The 20,972-nt window shown below is 42.2% G+C and overlaps 1 protein-coding gene and 1 non-coding gene across 8 annotated transcripts in view; both read left to right on the top strand.

Moving 5' to 3' along the window:
- The window catches only part of B4GALNT2 (beta-1,4-N-acetyl-galactosaminyltransferase 2 (SID blood group)), a 54,495-nt gene extending 53,045 nt beyond the window's left edge, over positions 1-1,450 (top strand). For 4 of the 7 annotated variants that reach the window (XM_014833830.3, XM_070483065.1, XM_070483067.1 and 1 more), the window contains one exon: positions 248-1,450. In XM_014833830.3, coding sequence (XP_014689316.1) covers positions 248-453 — 206 coding nt within the window. In that variant the 3' untranslated portion in view covers positions 454-1,450. The remainder of the gene's footprint in view (positions 1-247) is intronic. The other 3 variants (XM_044745658.2, XM_070483066.1, XM_070483069.1) reach the window with 1 other exon arrangement.
- A 12,001-nt stretch (positions 1,451-13,451) lies between these two features.
- On the top strand, positions 13,452-13,523 carry TRNAQ-UUG (transfer RNA glutamine (anticodon UUG)). Its single transcript has one exon. It is a non-coding gene; the product is annotated as a tRNA-Gln (tRNA).
- The last annotated feature ends 7,449 nt before the right edge of the window (positions 13,524-20,972 follow it).

Below are 20,972 nucleotides of genomic sequence, written 5' to 3'. Positions count from 1 at the left end.
GAGTCCACAGATCTGTCCAGCTGGAAGGCTAACCTGTGTCTCTCTGCCCATATCTCTGTCTGAGAAATGAGCTTATTTATGTCCTTCCAACTCATCAGCCTGGGCAAGCGGCTTTGCATGGCACTTAACCTCCCCAGGGGTATAAACAGTGTCGCCTTCCCCGAACTCTCCTCTCAGTCCTGGGATGTGACCCTGGGTCTCTGGCTGCAGCTCACATTTCCCTCTTGTGCTTTCCTTCTCTTGGCAGAGTTCTTTATTGATGGGCTTGGGAGCCTGCTCGTGGGGTCGTGCCCACAGGTAATAGTGGGTCACCAGTCACATGCTCCAGCGGCGGACCAGGAGCTGGCCTCCCTGGAGAAGATGTACAGCACATACCGGGCCAACACCAAAGCCCAGGTCCAGTTCAAGCTGGCTCTCCACTACTTCAAGAACCATCTCCAGTGCTCTACGTAAAGGTGCCCAGGCATGGGGAAAGCACTGCACTGACAGGTTGTGGAACTGGTAGTTGGGCTATCAAAAAATGGACTCCTGATAAGAGGAACGTTGCAATGAACCATCTAGTGGGTAGGGCAAATGGGTTTAGTTTCTGAAAGTACCAATCTAAGGCTCAGGCTTATTAAAAATAGACCAATCACTGATTGGGGCAATGGAGACTGTGTCATTATCTGTATGATGGCTTCCCATTTATGAAGCATTTGCAAATACAGTATTCACATCATCTCATCTGATTTCACACAAAAGGGCGTATGATGTGTTGGTATCCTCAGTCAAAGGAGTGGCTCTTGGGTCCTTGAGGGGCTTTAGTGGAAATGATGTCACAGTCAGAAGCATTATCTCTGGCGTCACTGTCTTCCATAAATTTTTATTTGCTCATACTTTGTGGACTCAAATAATGTGACTAACCCAGGGCCCTTGCCTTGAGAAGGTTGCAGCCTGGTTCAGCTCAGTCCATGAGCAGAACTGGGCAGCCAGAGTCAGAGGATCAGAGGGGGGAGAAGGCAGCGGAGGAAGGTTCTGTGGAATAGTCTCATCTAGAGCCTGGAAGATGGATGGGATTCAGGCAGCGGAGGGAGGGAGGAAGGAGAGCACTGGGGTAGTCCACTGTCTGCCAGAAAAAGATTTCTCTGGCATCAGACTCGCTACCACAAAGACGCATTCCAGAGGGCCAGGGGTTGGAGTTGGAGACCCTGTGCTACGGTGCCATGATACGCCATTGAATTCCAGAGACTTGAGACCAGTGACTGACCACGCAAGACCCATGTCCTCTACAGAGGGGAGCCATCACAGGTTGTCGAGGAAGGTCGTCTCTGTCATCTTGGAAGGCAGTAGATTCTACAGTTACTGCGCTAGCCTTTGTGGTTTCCACTCTTTCTTACCAAAGATGGCCTGGGGTGGTTCAGGATCTCTGAAAACGTGTCTGTGAGATTTTAATAAAACTTCATGAAAAACATTTTGGTAGTCAAGTAATTTTGAAAAATACTGCATGCTGTATCTCCCTCTTGGAAAATTGCAATTCACATTCACATATTAAAGGCTCTGAGAAGTCCTGCAGTAAGGGAATTAGTTTAATTTTGTTTAATTCAGCATTTCTCAGATATGGATACAGATCGGCAATCATCTTCTGTTCTCCCAAACCGTAATTGAACACATATCTCATTCCATTGTGTATGTCATAAAGATTCTATCACAAAAGCTTTTACAGCTTTAAATAACATGCACAATCATTTCGTTCAATAGGACGTGCCTTTTGTGTACTATAACATAGCTATACAGGAAGATGATGTTGGATTGTCCCATCCAGTACTGCCCTTAGACCCAGGCAGGAAGAGCCCCTGAAGAGGCTTCAGAAGAGCTTCAGAGAACCCTGAATATCACAAACACGTTTGCTTACAATGAGCATCTGAACATCTCTGTCAGTCAGGATCCAGGGCTCAGTGCTGGCACAGCATAACCTGTGACCCTAAATATCTACTCTGGGGACTAACACTATTCAGGCCCCAGGGAAACACTTCTCCACACCTCTTGCCTTATGTCTTCAAAACAAAAGACAGCCATGTCCAAATGCACTGAAAGTTTGTGGACAATACTTCGGAGTACAGGTGAGATTTGCGCTTCAGAGTGCTTAGATAAAAGAAAAAGACGAAACTTTTCATTTATTAAACGCTTCCTCTCAGATCACATAAATAGCGGTAGTGTCTTGCCTGTTACCTAGTGTCTGTTTTCCTGCCTTTCAACTCACGGTTCCGGAAGTACTAGACATTTACTGTGGTGTTCACAGGCTTAAGAACACTTGAAAATAGTAACAATTTGTATTACTTTTTAATGTTTCTGTATGTCGTTGTAGCTGTATCAGGCTTGAAGTGTGATGCGGATTCTTTACCTTGGCAATTAGGTAGTTAGTGAAAGCTAAGATTGCAGTCATTGTATTTTTATAAAAATATTTAATGACAAATTTTCAAAAGTTAAATTTAAAACAATTAAACATTTGATTTTTAAATGTGATCTTTGTTCATTATAACTTTCATTTTGTCTTTTAATCTTTGTAGATAAGTTTAGCTATTTTGAAAGAAAAATAACTTCTGAAGACATGAAAAATAATTTTAATTTTTATAACTTTTGGCAAATCTTACACTTGCTTCAATTTACCCTTGGAGGTAAATTTTGCACACTGTGAACACAATCGTACTTTATTCATTGATTCTTTAGATTATGACTACTCAGTGTGCTGGTGCACAAAGAGGTAAGGAGCATGCGTCCCAGTGTAATCAACTTCTGCTTCCTTCATTGAGGAAGACTTGGGGTGAAAACACGGCCGCTTGGCTACAACAGTGCGCTGAGGGGCGGAGGTGAGTTTGATTTTGGCGCGGCTCCTTGTTTCGCTGAAGACTGGAAACAAAGAGTTCACGGACTGGACTGGACCTCAGAGGACGCTTGGAGTAGCAATATGTTAGATCAGGAGTCAGCAAACATTTTTGTAAGGGACCAGATAGTAAATATTTTAGGCTTTGTGGGCCACTTAAGGTCTCTGTCAGATATTCTTTCTCTTTTTTTAAATAACCCTTTAAAAATGGAAAAACCATTCTGAGCTTGTGGGGCCATTCGAAACCCAAGTCACAGGCTGCATTTGGTCTCCAGGCTGTAGTTTGTTGACAGATTAATACTGTCATTGGCTACAAATTATATGAAAAATATCAATTATAAAAACATAATTAGTGATTTTGCTGAAACAAAAGCAAGAAAATCAAATTGTGTGGAATAGATGGATCATAAATTATGAATTTATATATCTTTGTTCTTATCCAAACATCACCAACGCATCAACTAATCAACCAGACACGCACAATAATTATTAAATTCCTTTGCTTTGGTACGTTGCCTACTTTTAGTCATACCAAAACCAAGCTTTAGGATATTTTCGATTTTGCCTTTTCAAGGTAAGAGGATAGAACATTTATTTTGACAGTTTGCTAGCTTCAGTTATCATAGCTTTTAAATATTTAAAAATAATTAAGACAGGGTGAATCTGGTAGTGCGGCAGTTAAGTTCACACATTTTGCTTTGGTGGCCCGGGGTTCGCTGGTTCGGATCCCAGGTGCGAACATGGCACTGCTTGGCAAGCCATGCTGAGGCAGCGTCCCACATATAAAGTAGAGGAAGATGGGCAGGGATGTTAGCTCAGGGCCAGTCTTCCTCGGCAAAAAGAGGAGATTGGCGGCAGATGTTATCTCAGAGCTAATCTTCCTCAAAAAAAAAAAAAAAAGGAAAAAATAATTAAAACAAATTAAATATCTGGACAAATACTTTTGTATGTTTGTCCCTGGCCAGGTTCCACAAAAATGTCTGCCTTTCTGATTAATTCCTTGCATCCTGCATCTAGGGGGTTAGAGCTGGGCCCTTTCACGGCAATTACAGCGTTCTGCAACATCCCCCGGCAGGGACCATCTGACGCGCTGTAGTTATCGTCAGTCTGTTCCAGGCACATCCCCTTCCCTGTCCCAGGATCTGGAGCCTTCTCCTCCAATAGGAAGGAGTAGTTAAAATGGAGCTTTTCTAGGGTGTTTGCCTAAACTGTGAGCCAATTCTCCAGGAATTCTCCAGAAATTCGTCAATTACCCAGAGAGTATGTGTGCCTCTCCCTGGTCAAAATGTATTAGACCAAGAGAGGCAGGCTCCTGAGCCAACGGCCCATCAGATCGTCTGTCTCGGGGTTTGAATTGGGGCTGAAAAACATCGAGGCAGGCTCTGTGCACGGTGGGACCTCAGACATCACACAGGAGCAGAGCTGCCCCTTTATGTTATGCTAAAGAGCAGAGAAGGTCAGTCTGCAGCTACAAAAGAATTCAACATGTGCACCAAGAGGAGCTGAAATGAGAGACTCCTGACAGCCTTCTGGTTCTTTCCTGGGGTCTGGCTACAGTCCTGCCCTGGGGTTTTGTGAAACGGTATACCCTTATAATTTTCCCTTTTTACTTAACCTAATTTGAGTTGGTTCATGTGACTTAGAACCAAAGTGTCCTAAATAATGCAAGCACTCTGTGGGTCTGGGTGTTTTCAAAACAGAAAGGCATAAATAAAAGGTTTTCTCCTTGGGTGGTTTGGAAGCAAAAATCAGGTCACAGACAGTAACGGCCACACAGGCCTCTCTCCAGCCTTGAATTTCAGACACAACCAAGCAGCCTGGACCAAACCAATGACAAAGCTATCCTTCCAGGACAGCGATGGTTCCTTGGTGCTTCCTACGGAACCCTCAAGTCCAGGACAGGTTGGTGCAAATAATTGTGTGAGCCTCTAGGGGGAGCTCAGGCCTCCTCTCTCTGTTTCCCCTCGCTTATTCCTCACCCCCTGCTCAGCAAAGGACAACTGATACCGTGACTTTCAGAAAAGAGGAATCTTATTGGCTACTGGGCAAGTGGCCTTTTACTGGCATGCCTGGGGGTGTCTCATGTGGCTGAAGTGGAAATGGGACTGGGGTCTGCTTCCTTCCGGGTATTCTCTCTTCCACCCTTAGGAAGGCCGCTCCCCAACTGTTTTTGATTTTTGATAGACCAAAAATTTGCATAAGCCACTACACAAAGTGTACCTATTAGAGTGTTTTTGCTTGTAAGTACCGGAAGCTTGACCCAAACTGTCTTAAACTATCTCATATAGCCAAGCCCAGAGGCGGGGCACATGGCAGGGGTCCTACGATGCCCAGGAATATTTATTCCAACAGGCTTGGCCTCCCTGGCAGTGGACAGGGCGCCTTGGTTAGCCCACCCGGCAGCTCCAGCTTCTCCTCTCTAGGGGAAGTCCCTTGTCCATTATCTTCTAGGTCCTCATTTGAGCAAGCATTGGGCAGGCTGACCTTTCTGAGGCCTACACAACTTTAACTGCGCACTTCCTGTTAGTGCTGTTCCCCACCCCAGGGCAGGCCATAGGAGTTAAAATTCACTAGCTGTTATCAGTCAGATTTTAAAGGAAACTGAATTGCCAATGAGATCCCTAAAACTTACAGGTTTTCTGTCATTTCCAGTCAGTTCCAGACATCTTGTCTAGACACAGTCTTTGAGACTGGGAAATCCATTCTGGCAACCACAGACTTCTACACTTTGCCTATCCTCTGGCACTCAGTGAAATGACCTCTGCCTTGAGGCTATTCAGAATAGCGGGCTAAGGTACAGAGAGACCATCTATAATCTGTTCTTTGCCCCTAGGGCTTTCCTCCTCATGGGCGGAAAGTATTTAAAGCATCGCAGTGGAGTAGGCTGGTCTTTCGCTCAGAATGGTCCCCTGTTATGTTTCCCATCCCTGCTTGTGCTTTCTCTTGGGGCAGAGAACTCAGCTTTTCCAGCCCCGCAAGCCTCTGAATTATAGGACTTTTGGTAAACTTGGATTGCAAGCCACTCTTTTGCAACCATATGACTGGCTTTAAAATAGGGCGCCTTCAACCGAAAACTTGTCTCTCTTATAGGGCCATCCTAAGGACGGCATGAAGTCACCAACACATGCCAACATCCTGACTTTTCCCCACCATTTCTCATTCTTGATAGTCTACTGTCTTGATGGACCACAATCTTGTGTTCCAGACACCAGAATCAGTTTCAGAATCACCAGCCTCTCAGGAGGTCATTGCTGTCTATCCCATCTCTTCTGTTCAGCCCTCCATCTAATGACCTTCACAGAGAATTCAAATCTATATGCGGCTCTTCGTTTTCTTAATCCTTTGCCTAAATGCTCAAGCCACCTTTATGCCTTTCGGCATCTTTACTCTGGCTTCAAACAAGTCTCCCATATAAAATCTACATCTCTCATCCCATTTTAAATTTTACCAAGGGGCTGGCCCCATGGCCAAGTGGTTAAGTTCGTGTGCTCTGCTATGGTGGCCCAGGGTTTCTCTGGTTCGGATCCTGGGCACGGACATGGCACTGCTATCAAGCCATGCTGAGGTGGCGTCCCACATGCCACAACTAGAAGGACCCACAACTAAAATATACAACTATGTACCGGGGGGCTTTGGGGAGAAAAAGGAAAAGTAAAAAATTTTTATTTATTTATTTTTAAGATTTTATTTTTTCCTTTTTCTCCCCAAAGTCCCCCGGTACATAGTTGTATATTCTTCGTTGTGGGTCCTTCTAGTTGTGGCATGTGGGATGCTGCCTCAGCATGGTTTGATGAGCAGTGCCATGTCCGTGCCCAGGATCCGAACCAGAGAAACACTGGGCCGCCTGCAGCGGAGCGCGCGAACTTAACCACTCGGCCACGGGGCCGGCCCCCAAAAGTAAAAAATCTTTAAAAAAATCTAAAAAAAGCTTTTTTTACCAGGGGCCGGCCCCGTGGCCGAGTGGTTAAGTTCATGAGCTCTGCTATGGCGGCCCAGGGTTTCACAGGTCGGATCCTGGGCACGGACATGGCACTACTCATCAAGCCATGCTGAGTTGGCATCCCACATGCCACAACTAGAAGGACCTGCAACTAAAAATACACAACTATGTACCAGGGGGCTTTGGGGATAAAAAGGAAAAATAAAACTTAAAAAAAGAAATTTTACCAAGAGATTATCAAAGTTTTCACTATGTGAGTGAGTAATTTGTATAACCGCACGTCCCTCTATTATCCCATGAACTTGGAAACATCCCAGCTCTCCACATGCAAGGACACAGAAGGCATTAATTATAAAAGGAAGAGAAAAGGAGAAATTTGACTTCATTGAAATGAAAACCTTCTGCTAATCAAAAGACACTATTAAGAAAGTGAAAAGACAAGCCACAGACTGGAAGAAAATATACGCAATACAGATATTTGGCAAAGGATTCATATCCTGGATATACAAAGAATTTCTATAAAGCAATAAGAAAAGGCAATTTTTTCTTTAAAAAATGGGCAAAATACTTGAAGAAGTATTTAGAGAAGAAGATATCAAATGGCTAGTGAGCATGTAAAAAAGATGTTTGACATCATTAACCATCAGTGAAATGCAAATTAAAACCACAAGGAGAGCTCATTATACACTCGATAGAATAGCTAAATTTAAATGGCCAACAATACCACGTAACAGCTAAGTTGCAAAGCAACTGGACTCTCTCAGACACTGCCGGTGGGGGCGTCAAATAGTACAACCACTCTGGAACGCTGTTTGGCAGCTCCTAATAAACCTAAGCGGACACTTACTCTATGATCCAGCAATTCCATTGCCAAGTAAATGCCTAAGACAAAAAAAGGTTTGCACAAGAATGGTCATAGTAGCTTTATTTATGTTAGCCCCAAACTGGAAACCACCCGAATGTCCTTCAATTGGAGAATGGACCAACAAATTGTGGTATATTCATACAGTGGTTTACTGCTCAGCGAGAAAAACATGCTACTGAGTTATAAAGTGACACGGATGAATTTCGAAAACATTATCTTGAGCAAAAGATACTGTTTCGTGGTATCTTTTGTGTCTGGCTTCTTTTGCTCAACACAACGTTTTTGAGATTCATCCATGTTGCTTTATGTATCAGTAGCATATTTTTTATTGCCGAATAGTATCCCATCGTATGAATATACCACAGAGATATATACGTAAAGAATAGGCAAAACTAATTTAGGGTGATAGAAACTAGAGGAGTGATTTCAAGGGAGCAGGGTAGGTAATGACTGGAAAAGGGCCCCAGGGAACTTTCTGGAGTGATGGAAATACTCTACGTCTTGATCTAAGTGGTGGTCACACAGGTGTATATCTTTGTGAAAAGTAATTGATTTCTTCAGTTAAGATTTGTGCATTTTACTCAAGGTAAATAATATCTCAATAAAATACCATTAAAAATAATGAGGTCTATTTCATAGGTACTGTTATGGAGCAGTCTTCAAGATATGGTGCTAAGTAAATAAAACAAGGTGCAGAACAGTGTTTTGAATTTTTTCAAGGACAGGAGTATGCATACACATGTATATTTGTCTAAGAATAAAATTTCTAGAAGGAGAGTATCAGAAGTGGCCTCTGAGGACAGAAAGTGACAGTCAGGAAGTTGGATTTTTCTGAGTGTTTCCTTTCATACCTTTTGAATTTTGCAGTATGCTCATGTATTACACATTTAAATATTTGTAGCATTTTTAAGGAGAGAAAAAACAAAATGGTTTTCAACTGATATTTTGTTATTAGGTTAAATGCAAACTCGGGACATAAAATTGTATATACAGTGAGGCTGACTAGGTAAAAATGCGTTTTAAAAAAGGAAAAGAAATACATCAAATGTTAAGAGTGCTTGTTGGAATTGTGGTGATTTTTAAATATTTCTTCTACTTTACTGCATTTTCTACAGTTTCCACAGTAAACATTTTACCTGTATAATCTGAAAAGAAAATAATTACTTTTAAAAAGAGAAAGTGAAAATATTCAAGATAAGGATAAAAGTGGATGTTGCTTTATTCAAAAAAATAAGTGGCCAGATTTCTCCATCAGAGCCTCGAAAATGCCAGGCCCAGAGCAGAGCGCTGGGCATAGGGCTTGTGGGAGGTGAGCTCGGAGACTCAGGGCATCACTTGTCACCCTGCACAAGGAGGCGCTGAAGCCTTGCCTGGCACAGTCGGGGCTCCCAAGGCAAAGTAGGGGCTTCGTGGCAGATATCACCTCTCCTGGGCGGCGAGGACACAGAGCAAGACTGGCTCTGTCCCAGCTGACTGTGGGCAGCCTAGCATGGACAAAGGAAACCGACTGAACATCTCCAGGAGAGTGAATACGAATACTTTCCACTTCGATTGCTCTAAGCATCATTGTCCCTACTATTCCATTTGCTATCCATTTGCAGGCTTGGGAGAATATCTTAAAAGGCCTTAATCCTTGACTTTTGTCCTCTTTTCTTAACCCCTGGCCTCATTGTACTTTCGGGGGTACATTCTACTGCAGCTCAGTTCTGTCTCAGGTGCCACAGCTGAAGTCACACTAACCCCACCTCTGGCAGAGCCCTGGATTCCCCCTCGCTTTAGGAGCCACCTTGTGGAAGCTTAGAGTGTGTTCTCAAAGACGTCATGGGATGCCATCTTTGGGATGTCGTGTACCGTGGACATGTGTTAAAAGAACTTAGTTATACTGGGGCAGGGAGATTACATATTGTCTCCGTTTTCTGTTATTATAAAAAAAATTAATGAATGTGATGTTAAAGGGTCTCAACACAAAACTGAACTGTTGTTTCTTCTAAGTTCCCCCGTGACCTCTAAGGGGGTTCAATGAACGTGTTTGGTGAGGCACTAGCCACATTCAAAGGTAAGGAAGTCCTGGGCCCTATCCCCAAAGGAATTCACAGCCCAATCAAGGGAGGGAAGGGGGAAAGATGGGAGAGACTGAGCCACAGAACACAATTTCCCATAATTCCGGTGAGTAATGACAAAAGCTATAAGGGAGGTGATCCTTTTATGCCCCTTGAGGAATGCACGAGTGGGGGATTCCACAAGAGGGGGATTTTCTTCAAGCCGTGGAGGGAACAGGAAAGGAAGAAGCAGGGAATGGGAGTCAGGAGAAGCAGGGGTAGGAGGGAGCCGGTCCTTTACCTTCATACAGGACAGAAGGAACCGTGTCCCATACACTTTCAAAGGATATAATCATCATCCTTTAGGATTCCTTCAGGAGCTTTTGAAAAAAAAATTTAATACACTCTTGCTGGTACAGAGCCCTGTAAGAAGGAAATAGATGGGAAAGCTGAGGTCCAGAGATGCTGAAGTCATTTGACAGTACGTCACTCCAGCCTTAACAGAGGGACACCCTCATCTCAACATAGGAACTCAAGTGGATTTGGTTCATTCTGCAAAATGGAAAATTGTTAATGTTTCTTCTGACAGTATACAAGAGTTAGAAAAAATTTTTCAAGCAACACAGAAAAACAGGCCCTCAGGAATTTACTCCCCAGAGGTAACTGTCATCCACAGACATTTTCTGATTTGGGCTCAGCAGGTTCTCGACTGTAGGCAACAGAACCCGACTCTGGGTTCCTTAAGCAGATAGTCTCTGCTTCTGGATTCTAGGTCCAACCAGCCAAGCTCAGGACCCACACTTCCACTCCAGCTGCCAGATGTCTATCTTAGGGCACAGCCCTGCTGTTACCCAGACCCACACAATGCTGGATCCCTCAGGAAAGGGAGCCAGTCAGATGTCACAGCGCAAATAAATGACAAATGTTTATTACATATGTATACAGCATTTCTTTTTGTATATAAGTGGGCTTTTATGATACATACTAATTGGTGAGTCGTTTTTTGGTTTTGTTTTGTTTAGGCCTGTATATCTTTCATGTCAATACAGTAACTTATCCCCGAAATTCCTACACAGTATTTATTGTATATGTACTGTCAATATTTATTTAGTCAATTTTCACTTGAAGTACGTTTCTTTTTTTTTTATTGAGTTATTGATAGGTTACAATCTTGTGAAATTTCAGTTGAACATTAATGTTTGTCAGTCATGTTGTAGGTGCACCACTTCACCCTTTGTGCCCACCCCCCACCCCACCTTTCCCCTGGCATCCACTAAACTGTTCTTAGTCCATAATTTTAAATTCCTCATATGAGTGGAGTCATGCACAGATTATCCTTCTCTAGCTGGCTTATTTCACTTAACATAATTCCCTCAAGGTCCATCCATGTTATTGCAAATGGAATGATTTTGTTCTGTTTTGCAGCTGAGTAGTACTCCATTGTATATATGTACCACATCTTCTTTATCCATTCGTCTGCTGATGGGCACTTAGGTTGCTTCCATGTCTTGGCTATTGTAAATAATGCTGCAATGAACATTGGGGTGCATAGGACTTTTGGGATTGCTGACTTCAAGCTCTTTGGATAAATACCCAGTAGTGGGATGGCTGGGTCGTATGGTAGTTCTATTTTTAATTTTTTGAGGAATCTCCATACTGTTTTCCATAGTGGCTGCACCAGTTTGCCGTGTATGAGGGTTCCTTTTTCTCCACAACCTCTCCAACATTTGTTACTATTAGTTTTAGATATTTTTGTCATTCTAACGGGTGTAAGGTGATATCTTAGTGTAGTTTTGACTTGCATTTCCCTGATGATCAGCGATGATGAGCATCTTTTCATGTGCCTATTGGCCATCCGTATATCTTCTCTGGAGAAATGTCTGTTCATGTCTCCTGCCCATTTTTTGATTGGGTTGTTTGATTTTTTGTTGTTGAGTTGTGTGAGTTCTTTATATATTATGGATATTAAGCCTTTGTCAGATATACGACTTGCAAATATTTTTTCCCAGTTAGTGGGTTGTTTTTTTGTTTCAATCCTGTTTTCCTTTGCCTTGAAGAAGCTCTTTAATCTGATGAAGTCCCATTTGTTTATTCTCTCTATTGTTTCCCTTCTCTGAGAAGGCATGGTGTCCGAAAAGATCCTTTTAATACTGATGTCAAAGAGTGTACTGCCTACGTACATTTTCTTCCAGAAGCCTTATGGTTTCAGGTCTCACCTTTAGGTCTTCGATCCATTTTGAGTTTATTTTGGTGAATGGTGAAAAAGAATGGTCAATTTTCATTCTTTTACATGTGGCTTTCCAGTTTTCCCAGCACCCTTTGTTGAAAAGACTTTCTTTTCTCCATTGTAGGCCCTCAGCTCCTTTGTCGAAGATAAGCTGTCCATAGATGTGTGGTTTTATTTCTGGGCTTTCAATTCTGTTCCATTGATCTGTGCACCTGTTTTTGTACCAGTACCATGCTGTTTTGATTACTGTAGCTTTGTAGTATGTTTTGAAATCAGGGATTGTGATGCCTCCTGTTTTGTTCTTTTTTCTCAGGATTGCTTTAGAAATTCAGGGTCTTTTCTTGCCCCATATGAATTTTAGGATTCTTTGTTCTAATTTTGTAAAGAATGTCATTGGGATTCTTATTGGGATGGCGTTGAATCTGTAGATTGCTTTAGGTAGAACGGACATTTTAACTAGGTTTATTCTTCCAATCCATGTACATGGAATGTCTTTCCATCTCCTTATGTCGTCATCCAATTCTCTCAGAAAGGCCTTGTCATTATCATTATATAGGTCCTTCACTTCCTTAGTTAAATTTACCCCAAGGTATTTTATTCTTTTTGTTGCGATTGTGAATGGTATTGTGTTCTTGAGTTCTTTTTCTGTCAGTTCGTTATTGGAGTATAGACATGCTGAAGTACGTTTATTTTCTATTCTTTACAACCACACAGCTAGAACATCCTGAACGCTTGGTACTTACCCTAGTAGTCCCTTAGGATAAAGTTCCAAAAGTGAAATTGCTGAGTCGACCGGCATATAAAATTTTACCTCTGGCCGGACTGACCTGAGAAAACATTAACCATTGACACTCTCACTGAAACTTATGAGAAAGTCCAGAATTAGCTGTTTCTTTCACAGATCTGATTGTAACTTACATGTTAAGGGAACAGCCCATCAAGTTAGTAATCTTATCAAGTAGCTTTTACAGCGGGACATGGAAGTGGAAGCAAAACCTTCCAGCATAGCTGCCTCTAGCCACCTGGGACGCCCGGAATCACACGGGGCCTTGGCTTTGAACCGCTGTCCCCCAACGTCCCAGTCCGCTTCCCTCCCTGCTCGGCCAAGGTGTCCTCCGCAGAGTGCGCCCTACGTAAATAAATAAATAAATAAACACATCCGAAGCCCGGGATGCGCGCGCCGAGCCGCCTGCCCCGGGAGCTGGCTCTCTCCGGCCCCCAGCCCGGCCCAGCATCGCGGGCTGCGCCCCCGCCAGCCCGCCGCCCTCCTGGCTTCCTGGGTTAGGACCTCGGGGAACAGCAGAGAAAGCGGCGGCAAAAGATGACTCCCTGGGACCAGGAACGTCTGGGACGCGGGGGACACGGAGGCCCTCGCTTCTCCGCTTCCCCCAGCCGGTGAGGTCTCGGGCCCAGTGCCCAGGGCCTGCGCCGGGCGAACCGGGCATCAGCCGCCACTTTCCAAAGGCAGCCGGCGGGCTATGTGGCTTGAGAAGGCTCCCGGCCGCCTAAAGCAGCCAGCAGGTCCCATGGTGTAATGGTTAGCACTCTGGACTTTGAATCCAGCGATCCGAGTTCAAATCTCGGTGGGACCTCACCAAGCCTTTTGATTCCACAATTTACATTTTGGAGACCGCTGGCGGCAGCAGCCACCGCGGGCTGTGCCTGTGCCCCTGTGACCTACGGGACCGTGGTTTAGGGTCCCTCCCCCTCTCTCGAGAAAGCTTTCATTTCGGGGCCGGCCTACGGGTCGCAGGGCGCATGCGCGAGAATCGGGCGGAAAAGTAAAAATGTTGGTGAGCGATGGAACTCGACTTTACTCTGGAGGGGACAGCCGAAGACGCCTGAGGCATCCGGAGGAGCCTGCTTGGGGCGGGAACAACCGCGTCTTCTGGTCTAGCAGACCCGCCCCCGCGAAAGCTGCCGGGAATCCTTCTTCCTGTAGGCTAATGTGCAGAGAGCGAAACGCTTCTGCTCCGTGAGCCAGGAACGACACGGCCCGACCGCGCCCGGGGGCATGAGGAGGAGTAACAGGTCGGGGAGGAACGGGTGTGTTTGGGGGTCAGTCTGCCTGTGAGTCGGTCAGATATGAAGTGTGTCTGTCTTGGTTGTGCGGTACTCAGGCAGTAGACAGTGAGGTTGTCCGTGTCTTTCAGTGAGAAAAAAAATCCCTTAGTCAAGGTATCCATTCTTCAGTCCGTCTCAGCCGGCCAGGGTATCTCTGCCGGCGGGTTCTCACCGCATCCATGGGGTGTTTCTCCCGAGCGGAGGATGGGAATCTCTGAGGGGTTCACCAAGAGAGTTGAGCATGTCTCTATTGACGAATCTGTGCAGGATCGGTGTTTTGGGTGCTGACCAGGCGCAGGCGATTTGCAGGAAACGATGTCTCTCTGGGAGAGCGGGAAGAGACGCGCATGGAGTGTCGTCTTCTTCGGATTGGTATTTGGGTTTTGAGAGCTGTCTGCTCCTCTGGGATACGTGACGTGACGAGGGAGCCCACTGACGCATTTGGGATCTCCCTACAGGGTGATTGGCACTGTGGTTATACGTTCCCTCCCCTTGGGAGGGTGCCATGGAAACAGAGAGGATCCTGCTCTCTCTACCTCTCCCCTGAGCGCTTCTCCTCCCCACCCCACCCCACACACTCCTTAAACGTTTGAGTGGATTTGTGTGTATGAGCGATCACAGCCTCAAAAATACCCAGGCATGAGAGGAGGGAGGACTTGCTCTACTGTATATTAAATCTTACAGTATTGTCATCGATAAATTGTAGGAATTAAGATAGTGTGTTACTGGTGCAAGGACAGACAAACATACCAATGGAACAGAATAGAGAGCCCTGATACAGCCCCAATTGTAAGTGGACGAATGATTTATGACAAAGAGCAATGGGAAAAGGACCTACTTTTCAATAAGTTATTCCGAGACAATTAGGTGCCCAGATGGAAAAATATGAAATCAGATTCCTCCCAACTTACACTACACACAGCAATACATTCCTTGTGAATTGCAGACCTTAATGTGAAAAGAAAAGCAGTAAAGCTTTGGGAAGACAACATAGGAGAATATTTTCATGATCTCAGGGTAGGGAAGGTCTTCTTAAACAAAACACAAAAGGTTCTAAAAGCTTGACGTATGTCACCATATTAATATGGTATTCCATGTTCTTCTTATCGAAAGACCCCAGTAAGAAAGTGAAAAGTTAAGCCACAGAATAAGAAAAGACATTTGTAATGCATAACTGACAAAGAATTTGTATCGAGATTATATAAAGAACTTCTAAAATTCAATAAGAATAAAGACAAACAACATAGTAGAAAAATAGGAAAAGACTTAAACTGGCACTTCACAAAAAAAGAAAATCCAAAATAACTGATATACAGATGAAAAGATGCAAAGCATCATTAGTCATCAGGAAAATGCAAATTAAAAGCTCAGTAAGGTACCACTAAACACTCACCAGAGTGACAATGCTGGATGTTATCAAGAATATGGAGGGCCAGCCTGGTGCCCTAGTGGTTAAGTTCAGTGCACTCTGCTTCAGCAGCCCAGGTTCGGTTCCCAGGTGTGGACCTACACAACTTGTAGGTGGCCATGCTGTGGTGGCAACCCACATACAAAATGGAGGAAGACTGGTACAGATGTAAGCTCAGGGAGAACCCTCCTCAAGCAAAGAAAAAAGAGGAAGATTGGCAACAGATATTAGCTCAGGGCAACTCTTCCTAAAGAAAAAAAAAAAAAAGGAATATAAAACAATGTGAACTCTCACAGGAGTGTAAATTGGTGGAAAACAGTTAGACATTAACTACTAACATTGAAGATACTCATATCCTATGATCTAGCAATTTCACTTTTGTATATATATACCCACAGAAATGTGGGCATATGTGCACTTAGAGACATGTATAAGAGTGTTTTTTGGCAAAATAATAGCCCCAAATCAGAAGCAACTCAAATGTCCAACAGTAGAATGGATAAATAATTTGGGGTAAGGCCATAAAATAGAATATTATGCAGCAACAAAACAAATGCACAACTACATGCACAAAACGGATGAGTCTTAAAAAAAAGTATTGAGCAAAAGAAGGCAGACACAAAAGAATAAATAACACACGATTCTATTTACATAGAGTTCCTAAACAGGCAGAACTAACTACAGTACCATATAGTATTTAGAGCTGCAAACTTAGGTGGCAAATCTATCATACTAAACAAGGAAATAATTCATGTGTAAGTGAGGACACTGAATACCTTTGGGGGAGAGAGAAGGCCATGATTGGAAGGGCCCACAGCAGTCTCCTGGGGATACTGGTAATATTCTATGTCATGTCCTGGGTGGAGGTTACAGAGATTGTTCACTTTGTAAAAATTTGTTAAAATGTACATTATGATACCTACGACCAAGAATATTCTACCAGGCAAGATTATCGTTCAGAATGGAAGCAGAGATAGTTTCCCAGACAAGCAAAAATTAAAGGAGTTTATCACCAAGAAACCAGTTTTACAAGAAATGCTAAAGGGACTTATTTATGTGGGAAAGAGAAGACCACAAATAGGAATAAGAAAATTATCAAAAAAGAAAAAAGGCAATAAAATCACTAGTGAAGGCAAAAATATAGTAAAGGTAGCAGATCAACCAACTCTGAAGATAATACGAAGGTCAAAAGACAAAAGTATTAAAATTACCTATTTCCATGATAGGAGGGTAACAGATACACACACACACACAAAGAGATTAGATATGATATCAAAAACATAGAATGTGGTAAAAAAAATAGAATGTGGGAGGAGGTGAGTAAAGGAGTAGAGCTTTTAGGCAGAGGTCAAACTAAAGAGACCATCAACTTAATATAGGTTGCTATAAATGTAGTTTATTATATATGAACCTCATGGGAATCACAAACCAGAAACCTATAATAAATACACAAAAAATTAAGAGAAAGGAACTCAAACATAATACTAAAGGAAGCCATCAAACCACTAGGGAAGAGAGCAAGAGAAGAAGAAAGGAACAGAGAAGACTACTAAAACACCAGGAAAAAAGTAACAAAATGGCAATAAGTACATACTTATCAATAGCTACTTTAAATCTCAATGAACTAAATGCTCAAATCAATAGGCAGAGTGTGACTGATTGGATAAAAAAATCAAGACCCATATATATGCTGCATACAAGAGACACCCTTCAGTCCTAAAGACACTCACAAACTGAAAGTGAAGGGATGGAATAAGATACTCCAGGGGCTGGCCCCGTGGCTGAGTGGTTAAGTTTGTGCCTCTGCTGCAGGCAGCCCAGTGTTTCGTTGGTTTGGATCCTGGGGGTGGAGAGGGCACTGCTCATCCAGCCACACTGAGGCAGCGTCCCACATGCCACAACTAGAAGGACCCACAATGAAGAATATACAACTATGTATCAGGGGGCTTTAGGGAGAAAAAGGAAAAAATAAAAAAAAAAACCTTTAAAAAAAAAGATATTCCATGCAAATGGCAATAAAAAGAAAGCTGGGGGAACAATACTTATATCAGACAAAATAGACTTTAAAACAAAAACTCTAACAAGAGATAAAGAAGGGCTCTACATAATGATAAAGGGAACAATCCAACAAGAGGATACAACACTTGTAAATATCTATGCACCCAACGTAGGAGCACCTAAATATATAAAGCAATTATTAACAGACATAAAAGGAGAAATAGATAGTAACACAATAATAGTAGGGGACTTTAACACTCCACTTTCACCAATAGATAGATCATCCAAACAGAAGATCAGTAAGGAAACATTGGTCTTAAATGGCATATTACACCAGATGGACTTAGTAGATATATACAGCACATTCCACCCAAACACCATAAAATACACATTCTTTTTCAAATGCACATGGAAGATTCTTCAGGATTGATCACATATTGGGCCACAAAACAAGTCTCAATAAATTTAAGAAGATTGAACTAATACTAGGCATCTTTTCTGACCACAAAGGTATGAAATTATAAATCAACTACAGGAAGAAAATCAGAAAAGCCACAAATACGTGGAGATTAAACAAAATGCTATTGAACAATGATTGGGTCAATGAAGAAATCAAAGGAGAAATAAAAAAATAACTGGAGACAAATAAAAATGAAAATACAATGTGCCAAAACTTATGGGATAGAGCAACAGTGGTTCTAAGAGGGAAGTTTATAGCAATACAGGCCTACCTCAACAAACAAGAAAAATATCAAATAAACAAACTAACAGTGCACCTAAAGGAACTGGAAAAGAAAAATAAATAGAGCCAAAATCAGTAGAAGGACGGAAATAATAAAAATCAGAGTAGAAATAAATGAAACAGAGATTTAAAAACAATAGAAAAAATCAATGAAACCAAGAGCTGATTCTTTCAAAAGATAGACAAAATTGACAAATCTTAAGCTAGACTCACCAAGAAAAACAGAGAAGGCTCAAATGAATAAAATCAGAAATGAAAGAGGAAAAATTACAACAGACATCTCAGAAATACAAGATTATAAGAGAATACTACAAAAAGCTATATGCCAACAAACTGGATAACCTAGAAGAAATGGATAAATTCTTAAAATCATACTACCTTCCAAAACTGAATCAAGAAGAAATAGAGAATTTGAATAGACCGATCCCCATCAAGGAGATCGAAACAGGAATCAAAAACCCCCCCAAAAATAAAAGTCCAGGACCAGACAGCTTCCCTGGTGAATTCTACCAAACATTCAAAGAAGACTTAATACCTATTTTTCTCAAACTTTTCCAAAAAACTGAAGAGGAGGAGAAGCTTCCTAACCCATTCTACGAAGCCAACATTACCTTGCTACCAAAACCAGACAAGGACAACACAGAAAAAGAAAATTACAGGCCAATATCACTGATGAACTTCGATGCAAAAGTCCTCAACAAAATGCTAGTAAATCAAATACAATACATTAAGAAGACCATACAATATGATCAAGTGGGATTTATTCCAGGAATGCAGGGATGGTTCAACACCCGCAAATCAGTCAACGTGATACACCACATTAACAAATTGAAGAATAAAAATCAAATGATCATCTCAATAGATGCACAGAAAGCATTTGACAAGATACAGCATCCATTTATGATAAAAACTCTGAAAAAAATGGGTATAGAAGGAAAGTACTTCAACATAATAAAGGGCATATGTGACAAACCCACAGCTAATATCATTCTCAATGGAGAAAAACTGAAAGCTATCCCTCTAAGAACAGGAACTAGACAAGGATGCCCACTTTTACCACTCTTATTTAACATAGTATTGGAAGTCCTAGCCAGAGCAATCAGGCAAGAAAAAGAAATAAAAGGATCCAAATTGAAAAGGAAGAAGTGAAACTGGCACTTTTTGCAGAGACATGATTTTATATACAGAAAACCCTAAAGAATCCACCAAAAAACTTTTAGAAATAATAAATGAATACTGTAAAGTTGCAGGATACAAAATCAACATACAAAAATCAGTTGCATTTCTATATACTAACAACGAAGTAGCAGAAAGAGAAATTAAGAATACAATCCCAGGGGCCGGCACAGTGGCACAGCAGTTAAGTGCACATGTTCTGCTTTGGTGGCCTGGGGTTCACTGGTTAGGATCCCGGGTGCGGACATGGCACTGCTTGGCACACCATGCTGTGGCAGGTGTCCCACATATAAAGTAGAGGAAGATGGGCATGGATGTTAGCCCAGGGCCAGTCTTCTTCAGCAAAAAGAGGAGGATTGGCAGCAGTTAGCTCAGGGCTAATATTCCTAAAAAATAAAAAATAAATAAAATAAAAAGAATACAATCTCATTTACAATTGCAACAAAAAGAATAAAATACCTAGGAATAAACTTAACCAAAGAGGTGAAAGATCTGTACACTGAAAACTATAAAACATTGTTGAAAGAAATTGAAGAACACACAAAGAAATGGAAAGATATTCTGTACTCTTGAATTGGAAGAATTAACATAGTTAAATGTCTATACTTCCTAAAGCAATTTACAGATTCAATGCAATCCCTATCGAAGTTCCAACAACATTTTCACAGAAACAGAACAAAGAATCCTAAAATTTATATGGAACAACAAAAGACCCTGAACAGTGAAAGGAACCATGATAAAAAGAACAAAGCTGGAGGTATCATGCTCCCTGATTTCAAAATATACTGCAAAGCTATAGTAACCAAACCAGCATGGTACTGGCACAAAAACGGACACACAGATCAATGGAACAGAATCGAGAGCCCAGAAATAAACCCACACATCTATGGACAGCTAATATTCGACAAGGGAGCCAAGAATATTCAATGGAGAAAGGAAAGTCTCTTCAACAAATGCTGTCGGGAAAACTGGACAGCCACATGCAAAAGAATGAAAATAGACCATTTTATCTCACACCATGCACAAAAATTAACTCAAAATGGATTAAAGATTTGAATGTAAGACCTGAAACCATGAAACTTCTAGAGGAAAACATAGGCAGTATGCTCTTTGACTTGGTCTTAGCAGCATATCTTCAAGTACCATGTCTGACAGGGCAAGGGAAACAATAGAAAAAATAAACAAATGGGACTACATCAAACTAAAAAGCTTCTGCACAGCAAAGGAAACCAACAACAAAATGAAAAGACAACCTAACAATTGGGAGAAGATATTTGCAAACCATATATCCAATAAGGGGTTAATATCCAAGATACATAAAGAACTCATATATCTCAACAACAAAAAAACCAACAACCCAATTATGGGGCTGGCCCCATGGCCAAGTGGTTAAGTTCACACACTCTGCTTCGGCGGCCCAGGGTTTTGCCAGTTTGAATCCTGGATGTGGACATGGCACTGCTCATCAAGCCAGGCTGAGGCAGCGTCCCACATGCCACAACTAGAAGGACCCACAACTAAAAAAGTACACAACAATGTACTGGGGGGCTTTGGGAGAAAAAGGCAAAAAAAAAAACAATTAAAAAATGGGCAAAAGATCTGAACAGGGGCCAGCCCACGGCCAAGCGGTTAAGTTTGCACGCTCTGCTTTGG

Source organism: Equus asinus, chromosome 13, assembly GCF_041296235.1.
Source record: "Equus asinus isolate D_3611 breed Donkey chromosome 13, EquAss-T2T_v2, whole genome shotgun sequence".
Lineage (NCBI taxonomy): Eukaryota > Metazoa > Chordata > Mammalia > Perissodactyla > Equidae > Equus > Equus asinus.
This window is presented reverse-complemented; position numbering and strand designations above follow the sequence as displayed.